This window comes from Sinocyclocheilus rhinocerous, unplaced genomic scaffold, assembly GCF_001515625.1.
Source record: "Sinocyclocheilus rhinocerous isolate Xijiao unplaced genomic scaffold, SAMN03320098_v1.1 scaffold2725, whole genome shotgun sequence".
Lineage (NCBI taxonomy): Eukaryota > Metazoa > Chordata > Actinopteri > Cypriniformes > Cyprinidae > Sinocyclocheilus > Sinocyclocheilus rhinocerous.
In genome coordinates, this window is record NW_015635048.1 from 180,062 (window position 1) to 194,777 (window position 14,716).

Here is a 14,716-nt window from a genome sequence, read left to right on the forward strand (position 1 = left end):
CTCAGAGACGACGAGACGAATCTACTTCAACATATGCTGATAACGGTATAGCTTACTGTTTTCATTTATTCCCTTAATATTTCTCTTGTGGCCCGTGCATAGTGAAAAAAAATGAGAAGAAATGTATTTCGTGTTAAACGGGTTGTTTTTGAAAGTCAGTGCTTGAAATAGGCTAAAGCTTTTTATTTCATTGATTTTTATTGATGACTGCAGTGTTAATATTTTAATTATAGGCCTATAATTCATTGTATAATAGACCTGTTTTAAAATACCTTTTTTTAAACATTTTAATTGAGGAGTAAATAGCCTAATCTTTTGTTATCCTCACAGTGCCTCAGTTATGCGGTAGCCTAATATTGCGGGGCAAATTAATTGTAATTTTAATTTAATAATAAAAGTAACTTCGTAATAATAATAGACCTAATAAAAATAAGAATGTAGGCTAACAGGCCTACATTAATTGGAAATGCCATATCCTCTTAATATTGCCAATAATTGATATTTTTGACAATATCTCTGGCTATTGTCGATACAAGATCATGATTTTTCAAAGCACCCAGCACGGGGAGGTTATTGCGTGACCGTCCGCTACGCCACTGGGCAGACAGCACGGTGCCTGTTACATTGTTTGGGCTGACTTGTTGAGCGAACGGTTCAATACGAATACGTGTATCGTTACACCCCTACTTTTTATACTTTATAGATTTTAAAAACTATATTGTTAAAAGATTATTTTCTTTATTTCGGAATTTGTCACTGACCCAGGTGACATTTTAAACGTGAACCGTAATGAAAAAAATTAAATGTATTACTAAAAACTACAGCAATTAAAAATTTGCTGTTTGAATTTCATTCCATTTACAGTAATGCTGCTTCTATAAATTCAAATTATGATGCAGCATCAATTCAGGAATTGAATTCGAAATAAAATGGCATTCTCAATGAATTCTTAATATGTAGACAGAAGTGTACGGATCCAGAATGTTTACCTGTACAGCTACAAACAGCACAATACAGTAGTTGACTCTACCATTTGTTTTGTTGTGTCTCCAGGCTGGATTTACGACTGGATGCACTCCTACGACCTGGCGTTCTACTTCAGCGGGAGCTTCGTGCTGCTGGGAGGAGCTGGCCTTTTCCTCGCTGCCGTGTGCTGTAGGAACAACAACCAAGAGGAAACCAGCACGCCAGACACAGAATGCATTAACGACTATGACAAAGTACCAACGGTTGCCTGAAGCACGACTACAAGATTAACTGCTGTCCAGCAGATGAATTCCCACACTCCGTAATTACAAATAACTGAAGCGTACTTTACACTGAACATATCAGATCAGTGTTTTTACTCAGCACGTTACACTGAAGAACTCTTAGCAAATGATTAAAGGACTGTCCTTAGGCTTGTTATTTGTGGCCTTGCTTTAGGAGGCTCTGGATCTGCATTCACAATTCCTAGGGTTCCTTTTAGATTCATTTTGTTTACTGTACGGATGGTATTGAAATATATGGAGATGGTGGAGTCCTCAGTGCCATGTGTCATCAGTCTTAGAGAAACAATGTTTTCAAGCATCAAGTTTTATGAGATAGCTGTATTGTTTTTTGTATAGACGTGGAAGACTTTACACCACAACACTACACTGCAAATAAATGTCATTTTTGTAACGATTTCACAATCTGAGAACCGTTCTGCAGTATTTGGACGGGTGATAATGTCTTGTGTTGTACCAAAGTTTGGTTGTTGTTGGTTTATTTATTGTATTTGATTTGTGTCTGTAAAAGCTGTTTGTAAAAGGTTCAGGCAGACAGCACTATGTTTATGCCTTATGCCTTGTTTTCTATGCCTTGTTATGAAAAATATTGGATTTTCTTAGTGATACAGACTGTAGTCTGTAGTTAATTTAAAACCACATGCTATTAAGCAATATGTATCTGTGAAATTGCTGTCAGGTCATCTTTCTAACAGTTTTTTTGAAATACCAGCTTATATTGATTGTTTTACACATTTTGCTATAGACTGCGTATATTTGTATTTGTACTGCTTTCTGTTTGTTTCACTTTTTTCAACCTTGGCAAGACATTGTTACTTGAAATACATTTTTTATTATATTAATATTCGACAGTGAAAAGTGGAATGGGAGACTTTAAAGGGGTCATATGATGCGATTTCAATCTTTCCTTTCTCTTCCTCAGATCACAAATGCAGACATCATGTTTATGCAGCGCGATATGCAACGCAACGCCTAAAAAGACAGTATAAGTTATTATAATCAGTAATTATGTGCCCACTGGATGCTACAAATGCCTCATTTGTAATGCGTTTTGTTGGTTTTGTCTTGTCGCGCTGGGACTCTGCATCACAGTATGTTAAGGGGCGTAACATTTCCGTCACACGCTTGAGGTATTCGGCCAATCACAACGCACTGGATAGCTGGCCAATCACAGCACACCTCGCTTTTCAGACCGATGAGCTTTGTAAAAATCGACGCGTTTCAGAAAGGCGGGGCATAGAGGAGAAACAATAATGTACAGTATGTGGAAAATAATGTGTTTTTTTAACCTTAAACCGCATAAACACATTGCATTACACCAAATACACAAAATAATGTTCTTTTTAGCAACATCATATGACCCCTTTAAGAAACGAGTCTGCACTTGTTCCATCACAGGAAAGTTTTTGGCTATGGCACCTTTAGGTGTAGTAGACCTTTGATCCTACCATTATTATTTATGTCTTTTTTATTGTTTTATTTGCATTTGTATGTTGTTGTTTTTTTATTAAAGTTTCACTGGCATAATGTTTATTTGTTGCTTATTTTGTAGCCAGTTTTCTTTTATGGAAAACACTAGTCATGGTCTGTTGATGCAAAATCCAAACAAAGCCAGACTTTACTGTAAAGATTTATACTGGGTTTCATTAGACTGCCATGATGTGAGGTGGCCTTGTGGTCTCCATGGATACAGTAACCATAGTGAGTGCAATCAGAGGTCTATTTATGCAGTCACCAGTGTTTGTTTACCTGCAGGTTTTGATAAAGGTTTTACAGGAACACAATATGTATGTATTACTGTGACTGTTAGCTATTACTAGCAATAATCTTACTTTTAGGTCTAGACTGATTCCCAAATTCATCTAGATGTATACGTAAATGTTTCCAAATGCGAAATGTCTGTTTCTCACTACTAACATAACATTCAGTCACAAAAGCAAATGGGGATTGTTAAATTCAACTCTTCCACAGCTGACAATAAAGATGATGCATTTAAGTTAATCACATGAGTGTATGATGCAGTATTATATTTACATATTAATACAGTATTACAAGAATAAGGGTTCAATATTGCTATGATATGAACATGAATCGCTAGCTATGGCGAATGTACTAATAAACATAAATTAAGGCTTGTGCTTTAGGTAATCAGAGCAACAGTGTGATTATGGCAATGCATATAAAATGGACATTGAGATATACTGTATGTCTACTGCAAAAATCAGTACTTTGTCTTGTTTTCAAGTGCAATATCCTAAAAACAAAATACATTTACTTATTAAAGGAATAAATTAAACTTTTATGGATAGAGGACTCACATTTTAGCTAGAAGCAGTGATTTTTTTTCTTTTTAGTATTATTATTATTTTTTTTTTGTATTATAGTAGTACTTTCTTCTTCTTTTTCTTATTATTATTATAAACATGCAGCTTTTTTCTTCACAAGAATGGATGGACTGGAGATTACTTGTGGATTATTGCAATGTTTTTATCAGCTGTTGGGACTCTCATTCTGACGGCACCCATTCACTGCAGAGGATCTATTGGAGAGTAAGTGATGTACAGTGATGCTAAATTTATTCAATTCTGTTTTGATGTAGAAACAAACATCTACATCTCAGATGGCCTGAGGGTGAGTACATTTTCAGCAAATGTTCATATTTTGGGGTAAACTATTCCTTTAATAAGCAATACTGTTTTTAAAAATAGATCTCAAATTATTTTTCTTACCACATTAGCCATTTTGTTTCCATTTTAATTGTACTTTTTCATACAGTTTCCAGTTAAATCCATCTACAGTCTGTACTTTGGCAAAATATCTAGAGGAAGAGGAGGGAGACTGAGGGCAGCCAAACATTTCATCCATAAAACTCTTCCTCTATAAATTAAAGATTGCACGCATCCAGAGTTTAAATAAGCTAGTGATGCTAAACTAACATTTACTTATAATTTCTCCACTCTAAAAAAAAATGCTGGGTTGTTACAACCCAACTTTGGATCAAATATGGACTAAACCAGCTGATGAGTTAAATTTTTACATAACATTTTTAACCCAGAAGTTGTGTTAGTCCATATCTGACCCACAGTTGGGTTGAAACAACCCAGCAAATGTTCTAGTTACACTAAAGCACAGTATTCTGACATGAAAACAGGTAAAACACATATTACCTGCAGTCACCAGAGGGCATCACTGAACCAGGAAGGCAGTCTTGCTGTAAGCAACTTCAGCTAAAAGAGATTTCAACATTCAAATGTAGTCCCCTGTCAATAAACCGACATGTGTCGAACATTAAAACATTCATATAAATTGTTTAATATAGATCTCAAATTATTTTTCTTACCACATTAGCCATTTTGTTTCCATTTTAATTGTACTTTTTCATACAGTTTCCAGTTAAATCCATCTACAGTCTGTACTTGCAAAATATCTAGAGAGGAAGAGGAGGGAGACTGAGGGCAGCCAAACATTTCATCCATAAAACTCTTCCTCTATAAATTAAAGATTGCATGCATCCAGAGTTTAAATAAGCTAGTGATGCTAAACTAACATTTACTTATAATTTCTCCACTCTAAAAAAAAATGCTGGGTTGTTACAACCCAACTTTGGATCAAATATGGACTAAACCAGCTGATGAGTTAAATTTTTACATAACATTTTTAACCCAGAATTTGTGTTAGTCCATATCTGACCCACAGTTGGGTTGAAACAACCCAGCAAATGTTCTAGTTACACTAAAGCACAGTATTCTGACATGAAAACAGGTAAAACACATATTACCTGCAGTCACCAGAGGGCATCACTGAACCAGGAAGGCAGTCTTGCTGTAAGCAACTTCAGCTAAAAGAGATTTCAACATTCAAATGTAGTCCCCTGTCAATAAACCGACATGTGTCGAACATTAAAACATTCATATAAATTGTTTAATATTACTTTCATGCCATCATTTTCTGTGTTGTGCATAATAAATGTCGTGTAATAGACAAGGTAGAGCACCTTTTCAATTATGTTTAGATTGATTTGAAAGGGCGAGCTGTTCTCTTTAATTAAATTAGGCAGAACATCAGACACAGTGCAATATTCTTGGCTTATGAAGATGTACCTGCAAACGCAAACTGTATCACAATAAGTGTGCAATTGGTGACCATGGTAACTGCTGAAACGGATGCTGGTGTTCTCCACTGGTGTGCTGTTTAGATGAACTTGTAAATAGCCCAGTGTTTCTGCGTTCGTCTTCGGTTGTATACGCACACAAATGCTGTTCTCGGCAGTTCAACAAACTTTTTATAACACAAAACGTGTTTCAGGATTTAACAGTCACCGCACTTCCAGGGGCAAATCAGTCGAAAACATAACGCGATTAGATTATGCAGATTCTAAGAGCTAAAAAAAAAAAAGGATTTTTTTATGAAATTGTTCTATTTGGTAAATCAAATCATACAGCGGTTCACAGCAAAATGACTCGATTCAGACTCAAATTCACGAGTGAACACACTGAAACCATCAAGGCGGTTACTGAATCATCAGCGGACTCTTCTAAGATTGGAATACACGGTACGATTTTGCTCATATTTATAAACATTTTTTTCCCCTCATTTGTCACTAGCCACGAGAGATGCGTGAGTTTGTTGTGTTCGGAAGATTAAAGTATTTTTACACATTTACACAAAAATTGTATAAATTGACACTAGGCCCTGAGGTGGGTCAGAGCAAGCATAATCTAGTCTGGCTTTTATATGGTATTGCGTCTTTACACAGAATTTTGAGCAGGCACAGAGCCTTACCCCAGCAGTGTAAATGAGACCGACACAGCGACAAAAGACTCATTATGTATTATGGCAATTTTAAACCACCGTCAACAGAGCCATCGTGTTTTGTTTATGTTTGGAAAGCTATGTAGCGGAGAGTGCTCTTGAAGGGTTGCCATGTCCACTTAGTAATAAGCAATACTTATTAAGTGTCTCTGGGCTTGTATTTTTGGCTCGGCTCATAAAGTGATCCATTTTATGGAGTTAATAAAGTAGGCAGGTGCAAATTGCTATATTTTGGTATGTGGCTTATATTCAAGATCTGGCAACCCTAACGAGTAAGAATGTACAGTACAGTAACCCTGTGATTTCTTTCACTGCGCTTACAGAGAAAAACACAACTTCTGATATGTTTAAATACAATTGTTCAGTTCATTTCCGTACACACTGCATAGAATTTCTGTAGGCTAAATGTGGATTTTTCAGGAGTAAAATCGGTTGTAGAACGCGGTCATCACTGCCATACATTAACTGTGAGAACATGCTCAAGCACTAAAAGAATTGAACCGAATTTAGCTGCAGTGCACGTGGCCAATACGTAAGTGTTCTAAAATCAGCTCAAACTATCAAACATGTTTGATATCCTCCAACTGGATAGAATCATAGCCTTAACCTAGAAAATCTGTCAACTCCAACTTCCCAAAATCTGCAGAATGGATCTCTTTTGGCAACTAACATCCACGTGTAGTGTATTTGAGCCTTTACGGAACTTCAAGTCTTTCCTGGACTTCTTGTTGCCAGTTAACCTAGATTAAGGCCAGTTAATCAGATCATGTAAAGGAATTATAATAAATGGAACAGACTGTATATCCTAACACATATTAGTGTAAGAAATCAATAATCTTTACAGTAAATGAATTTAAGAACTCTATTTATTGCTTTTGGCCATTGACAAAATATCCATTAGCTGAGTCACTCTTTAATCCCATATTGCATACAACGTAACCAGATTTATATTAATGGTCTTGTAATAATATATCAAAGTGAAACAACTTCTGTTCAATAGAACAGTGAGACTGAGGTATCCCAACTGTCTTTTAATTTCATGAAAGCCCATGGGAGGCTCTCCAGTACTGGACATTACATTTTTCATGGGGGTATTATATATCACTGTAACAGCACTGTAACATCCTATAGAATGCCACTTCAAAACATCCACTGAATATAAAACTGCACTGTATGTGTTCTCACAGCTCAAATCTGATGTATAACATTAGTCACAATAAGAATAATAACATTGATTTAAAAATACCCCATTTTGTGCAGCAAGAATTGTACTGCAAATCTGCTTTCTTAAAATTTACCACAGCCATAATCACAGCTGTGCTGATGTTTAGAACAACAGCATGATTACAGGTACTGTATAATATTGCTTTTATAACAGTTCATTAAACAAGAATTTAATATTGAGTAACTACATTTCAGAAATTATAGCCAGTTACTTTGTATTTTAGCTCACCAGTGGTTCTACCAGTGGAATTAATTGATTGAGTGAATGATTCAATGACCAAAGTTGCATCCGAAATGGGATACTGTGTAGGTACTAAATTTGCTTTGAAACTTACTTTGCAACCATTAAAAAAGTATGTTCTATAGTATGAATGTTTGTAGAATTAATGAAATTCAGACATACTACAATCTTTATGTTGTCACTGTCATGTGACCTACGAGTGTCAGTTGTGTTGCTTCACCACCATTCATAACCTCCTCTCTTGTGGCCTCACAGGATAGTAAAGTGTCCATTAGATGCACACTTCAAAATCTCGTCGGAAGTTGTAGGCCATCTGGGGACTATTTTGTCTTGAACATTGGGGACCTTTTTAAAAAACATTTTTTTTTAGAAAGGAATAGAACGATGAAGGAAATGCTAGGTCTAGCCTAATTCTAGCAGGAAAGTAATCATTTTGAACTATTTGCAAATAATGTTTTAAAATATGCACATACGTTATTTACTCTAATTTATATGCCTAATGCGTCAAAAAAAATTCTCTCTTCAGATTCAATTAGGAATTACGTGAATCATGTAAATGATACCATATTTTCAATGCAAAAGCCATATTTGAGAAAAAAAAGGTTGAGTAGTTTTCATCACTGGATATTACTGTCATTTTAACATTTCTATCATTTAAGAATTGTCAAATATGAAATGCTTTGCTACTTCCGTCTTACTTTGCTCTCTTTAAACGTTAAAAAAACTGATGCTACGCAATAGAATCTGCGCTCTGCTTCTGTGAACAGAAATCCCAGCTTTTCCCTTGACTGAATGAATCGATATTTTTTTAATAAATCATTTGACTGAATAATTCAATGACTCATCCACAAACACAGTCACTTGTCGCCACCTACTGGCATAACCATGTAACCTGCAGAGAAGAGACCTGGAGGCAAAATAGAGGCAAGTGGAATGGATACAAATGGTGAAAAGTCTAGTTTAATGACTGGAACTTAGTGTTGAATAATGTTAATTATATATACTGTATTTTTTTTAAAATAATTTTGAGGTTGTAAAACAAAGATTATTGGAGTATATTTTATAATAAATTACCATTTCAGTCTTTCTACTTCAAAATGTAACATTTAATTCAGTGTGTTACTTGTTTCATTGTAATTATTTATGAAATTTACTCAGTTTTTATGATAAAATTGTTTCATTTTTAAATTCACTTCAGCAATTCAGTTACTTTTTTTTTTTTTATAATGACTTTTTATTTATGAATGCATGCATCCATGCCTGCATGCCATATTGTGCAGTTACAGCATCTACCAGCAGGGGCCCACTGGACTGTTTTAACCAGGCAAATCTTGACCTCTTCTTTTGGAAGAACTTCTAACCTACATTTCCAGTATATGAAGAACATTTTTTTTTTTTTTTACTTGGGGCCTTTCTGTCACTTTGCTTTGGTCTGCCAGCTGTTTCCATGACCTTATTCTTTTGTCAGACCGACACTCTCTTCACTATAAGCGGGGCAATCTCTCTGTCTCTCTGTTCCTCCAGCCACACATTATTCATGCGTTATGTCCACTTGGCAGAACTAATCTGGCCTGCTGGTGATGACTGCGCATTAAAATGCACCAAAATGAGCATGTTTCTTCTGTTAGGCCATTAAAGACCCTTAAAGGATGGAAAAGATCTCTAGAAGTATGTTCCCAAAATAGAAGGATTTATGTTCACAGACCTGAAATGTTGACATGAAAAGTTTGATATGCATGACTGAATTGTTGTTTCTCATGATCTATAACACTTCTATAGGTTTATGCCTAAAGTCTTGAAATGAGTTTGGTAGAGGTAGACACATATACACTGAAAATAAATAAATAAATACACTAGTCAACATTTGAAGTGGATCAAAACCTTTCATCAGAGTTGTCCTAAAACCTAAAACCAAAATGCGTTCTTGTCTTAGGAAAACTTTTATGAACTTTTTTTTGATCCACTTCAAATGTTGACTACTGTATTAAGCAGCATAAACAGTTTTCAACACTGATAATAACCGTTATTAATAATTGATAATAATTGTGTACCAAATTAGCATATAAGAATGATTTCTAAAGGATCATGTGACACTGAAGACTGGTGTAATGGCCATCACACACTCTAAAAAATGCTGGGTTAAATATAACCCAGTGCTGGGTTAAAAGGGGACAAACCCAGCTATTGGGTTGTTTTGACCCAGCGGTTGGGTTGTTTTGACCCAGTGGTTGGGTTCAAAACAACCCAACCGCTGGGTCAAAACAACCCAATAGCTGGGTTTGTCCCTTTTTAACCCAGCGCTGGGTTATATTTAACCCAGCATTTTTAGAGTGCAGGAATAATTACATAATTACTGCCTCCCATTGAAAAGTAGGTGCTGTGCTGTTTTTGGGACGTTTTCTTGGAATCCTTTTCAAAGCAAATGTTTGCAGATGAGTCAACTCCATCAAAGATCCATTCTGGGAATGACTCAGGTCTTTAATATACCATGGTATTGTTGCTGAATAGTGCTGCATACAGAGAATGGTGTTTGTAACCTAAAATATAGATTCTAACAGTTATTATAAACGCTGTTATACGTTTTAAACATTCGTCAGTCTGTGCGTCGGTGGTTGGGATTTTTCTGCAGGATACAATACTACACCAGTTGGTGGCGACACTGTCTTTATGACTGAGTCATTGAATCATTCATTCAAACCAAGGATTCTTCTAATCATCCAGCGACGTGATGTGGCTTGCTTGGAGGTGTTTTCACCGTCAGAGCAAAACAGACAAAGAAACCGGCGATATTGTGTCTAAAAGGTAAGTTTATAATATGCATTGTTTATTCAACTGTTGCATAAATGCAATATCACACTTGTAACTGAATTGCGCTGCTGTTTTAGAATAGGAATAACTTGAAAATAACTTGCTCAACCTATAATCCAATCTAATATAGAGGCTTTCCTGGTAGAACTCATATTTGAACATTCTTTCTCACTCAGAATATGTATTTCTTGAGGAATAAAAAAGTGCTGCAAACGTATCATACATTCATATCCATCCAGTATCTTAGTCTCTGTACATTTAATGTCAAGATATGTAGACTTGTTGACTTGAAATAAAGTAACAGATGGTTATTTTCACGCCACAGAGCAAGTTATGTTCGGCACAACAACGTGTTGTTTCACTGTTTTTTTTTTAAATCCAGATTTAGTATTTTCTTTACACCTCCCACCCCTCTGTAATGTACATATGTTCAATAATTCAACGATTGATTCCTCTGACTAAGTTAATGAGAAAAGTCAGTAAATCCAACCTATTTCTGTGGTCTAAATTTAAAATGTGGGTGGCAACAGAGTTGTCTAACTTGATTCAGAATATTAAAAAAGAAAACATTTGGTTTACTATATTTTCAAATCAAATACGAGCAGACTTCATGAGGGTTATTATGGTTAACTTAAACTGAAACTAAAACCAGAAACTTAAATAAAATAAAACATCAATTTAAAATATAGAAACTTAAAAATAAAATATAAAAAGGTTACTTCATTTTAACAGCATTTCTCGTTTTCATTGTTTAATTTGAAATACTAAAAGAACTAGAGCTAAAGAATAAAATAAAACAACAACATTGCTAAAACCTTAACTGAAATAAAAATGAAAACAGACAATATTAATATAAAATCTAATAACAAAAACTATAGTATACCATCAATATTAAACACTGCTTGATGAGCATAAGAGACATTCAAAAACATTTTTAAAATCATACAAACATTAAAGCTAAATTGTATATGAATAAAGTTTGTTTTTAGCGAATATTTGCAATATTTTATTTCTCTGTGTTTCAAGCATAAACCTCACTATGTTTTTCTTAAATTCATGCTTTAAATAAGAACAAAAAAGTAAGCACTTTGTGCTGATTTGCCTTGTTACTTTTGCAAATCCATTCAGTTGTGCTAAAACCACGCAGACAGTAGCTGGAAATAAACAACACTATTAGCAAGCACATTTCATCCTTAATTAAATCTCCCATCTCATGGCAATTCATAACTATTTTACGTTTTGGCAAATTGGTGGCTAATTCGTATTATATGAATTGGTGGCAAATTCGTATAATATTCTCTCTTAAAAGTTCATTTCTTATTGTTGTTGTTGTTGACTGTTTCAGTTCTCAGAGTTTAGCCTCTCGCTTGGCTGGTCGCACGCTCACACGTTTCTTCCTGTTCCACAGGACATGATCAGGACAGAATCCCGCAGTATAGCTACCCTGATTCTGAATCTCTACACGTGAGTCCTAGTGCACCAGATCTGTCAAAACACATCACACCATATCAAAAGCTCGTCCTCTCTGTCTCTCTCTCTCTCACACACACAGGGTTTTTGGGACTGATCAAGACCAGTTTTTGTAGATATTTTTCAGCGCCTGGCAAGTCAAGCTTGCACTGTAAAAAAAATTCCGTAAAATTTACGATAAAAAAACGGCAGCTGTGGTTGCCGGAATTTTACCGCAAAAAATACGGTAATGTCCAATACAGTTTTTCACCGTATATAGTAGGGGAATTTACCGTTAACCGTTAAATTTAACAGGCTTTTACTGTATCATTTTTACAGTCTTTTTCCGTTAAATTCACAGTCATTTTTTACAGTGTGGGACATCCACACCATCCAAATAAAAGCGCTCTGAGGCAATCTGTGAGGCTTTCACAAACAACAACACCAAGTGACCAATCCAATGATGCTGAAATCTGTCATGCTTCACTGAGGTAAGACCTTTCCCAGAGGAAAAAACGATTGCTCAGAGGTTGCTCTTTCTTAGCTTAGGAGTCTTAACCCCGTGCATCATATTTGATACATAAATTTCTAAGGCCTGCAAATTATCAACATAATCAAAACTTTGCTGAAAAACATGTTGTACACATTCAATTACATGCCTTCTGTCATCTGATTGATACTTTATACCTTTTTCAAGTAAAAAGCCTTTTAGTATAATTCTAAAAATGTCCACCTTCAGGTTATGCCATCTTTTTGTTGTGAAATTTAAAATGTTTTTTTTTTTTTTTAATGAAGTGAATGTAAAAATAAATGTTATATTGTTAGTAATGCTTCAAGATGAACTGGACTGAAGGAATGTAGGTTTACTTTATTATCCATTAATATTTTTTTTTTTTAGAAAAATCATGTTATCAAATGTGATACATCATGTTTTTGAAGAACATTTATTTGTTCATCTCTCAAACATCATTGTATTGGATTGCATTATATGATTTGCTCCCTACAATGAAGACTACAGAACTTTAAACATAAAAATAATCATTAAAATATAACCTTATTAAGCTATATTATTGGGAGATTTATAATGACAAGTGATATCCATGTGTATTTTTTTGTAAGTAGTCTGCTTTACTATTATAAAAATCTGTGAAAGCTGTGAGAATATCATCTTACTTTCTGGCCATATAAATATCAGCAACTGCACCAAATTTCAAATTTCTGCTCAAATAAAAAGTAAGTGCTTCATATTAATATCATACTATAATTTCATGTCAGCTTTTGCAGGGATAATTGAGCTTTCGGTTAGGTCTCTTTTAAGAAGTCTACATAATAAAAATACACACAAACGGTAAGAGTATAGAGCTATTAAACAAACAGCATAGTTTGGATAGCATGGTCTTTATTAGAATCTCATGAGAAATGTTTGAGTTCATCGTCTCTTTTAAGAAGTCTATATGAGAAATAAAAATACACACAAACTAAGAGTATAGATCTATCAAACAAACAGCATAGTTTGGAAAACATGGTCTTTATTAAGTTTATTTTGACATGAATTCCAAATGTTTTGATTTGAGCACAGATTGAGATTCTGAAACTCAAGAGGAGACATATGTGAGCTTTCTTTCTTTGATGACAAAAAAAAAAAAAATCAGATTGTTGGGAAACCTGCTCTCCATTTAATTTCATTGGCGTCTAGGAGAAACAGTTCAGATCTCATTAATGATTTTTTTCTTCAATGCTAACACCAAACAAAGCTTGTAGCAAAATCATCAAATATACTAATCAATCATTTGTGTGATGCATTATTGAAGGGATGCCTCAATATCATGTTCCAGTAGACCTGGTGAAGTTAATTAGTTTATAGTAGCTGCATTCTATGCAGACATTCAGTACTGGTTATTATTTACATTAAATATTCACAATCTTTTGCGTTGATGTGCTTTTAAGGTTTGTGCATGTACTGAGCTTCAAGCATGAGGTTTACGTGACAGGAGTATGTACTGTGATGTGATTCCTTTCTGGTCCTCAAGGGAGAGTCTTGAGATGTGAGGAGAATTCCAAAGAGGATATCTGCAGGATTTTCCCACATCGGCAGGCTGATCATGATTCCCACTTACACATGCACAGAATCCTGAAAGTGTGTGTGTGTGTGTTTTTTTTTTTTTAAATGGTTGTTGTTGTTTTTTTTTATGTGTGAGATTATGAAAATATGTTTTTAGACAATTAAACAAAATGATAGCATGTCAATACATTTTAACATCAGTTCAAATGAAACCTGCACAAAAATATTGTGAACATCTTCTGATGTGGTTATATCTCTGTCCAGTTGTTCAGTGGGAGATGGAGGCTGTGTGTGAAGAGAGTTTGCACAGGTTTTTGGGAGCTGTGCGTGTTGATTGGAGGAACCAGTTCTGTGTCACCCCACCCAACATAAGGTAAGACGCAACATACCAATGCAGAAAGACTACTGGATTAAGTTAACAGCCTTTTAATACAAGTTATATTACATTTCTTAGACCTGCTTCTACCCACTGACCAGGTCTTCTTTCCTCTCTCATCCTGTAGCTTCACATTCTTACTGACAGAGGAAGACAAACCTCAAATGCCTGAGGTAAAACACTCGACGAGTTCCTTCTAAAACAGCACATCATCTATTCACATCTTAATTTTAAATGTCATAAAGCTATTATTTTAATTTGGATTCAAATGTAACCTTAATCTCTTAAAGGGGTCATATGATGCGATTTCAAGCTTTCCTTTCTCTTTGGAGTGTTACAAGCTCTTGGTGCATAAAGAAGATCTGTAAAGTTGCAAAGACTAAAGTCTCAAATCCAAAGAGATATTCTTTATAAAAGTTAAGAGTCAGCCACACCTACCTAAAACGGCTCGTTCTAACACGCCCCCACATACCTAC

At 34.9% G+C, this 14,716-nt stretch overlaps 2 protein-coding genes and 1 long non-coding RNA gene across 3 annotated transcripts in view; all 3 read left to right on the plus strand.

Moving 5' to 3' along the window:
• The window catches only part of LOC107746460 (monocarboxylate transporter 9-like), a 6,717-nt gene extending 4,578 nt beyond the window's left edge, over positions 1-2,139 (plus strand). Inside the window, exon 5 of the mRNA XM_016560682.1 lies at positions 1,054-2,139. Within this exon, the coding sequence (XP_016416168.1) occupies positions 1,054-1,238 (185 nt within the window). The 3' untranslated portion in view covers positions 1,239-2,139. The remainder of the gene's footprint in view (positions 1-1,053) is intronic.
• Positions 2,140-5,746: 3,607 nt separating this feature from the next.
• LOC107746466 (uncharacterized) lies at positions 5,747-12,251 on the plus strand. Its single transcript, XR_001640693.1, has 3 exons — positions 5,747-5,820; positions 11,762-11,817; positions 12,164-12,251. It is a non-coding gene; the product is annotated as an uncharacterized LOC107746466 (long non-coding RNA).
• Positions 12,252-14,140: 1,889 nt separating this feature from the next.
• LOC107746461 (protein FAM13C-like) overlaps positions 14,141-14,716 on the plus strand; it is a 24,341-nt gene continuing 23,765 nt past the window's right edge. The window contains exons 1-2 of the mRNA XM_016560683.1: positions 14,141-14,237; positions 14,368-14,413. Of these exons, the coding sequence (XP_016416169.1) occupies positions 14,143-14,237; positions 14,368-14,413 (141 nt within the window). The 5' untranslated portion in view covers positions 14,141-14,142. The remainder of the gene's footprint in view (positions 14,238-14,367; positions 14,414-14,716) is intronic.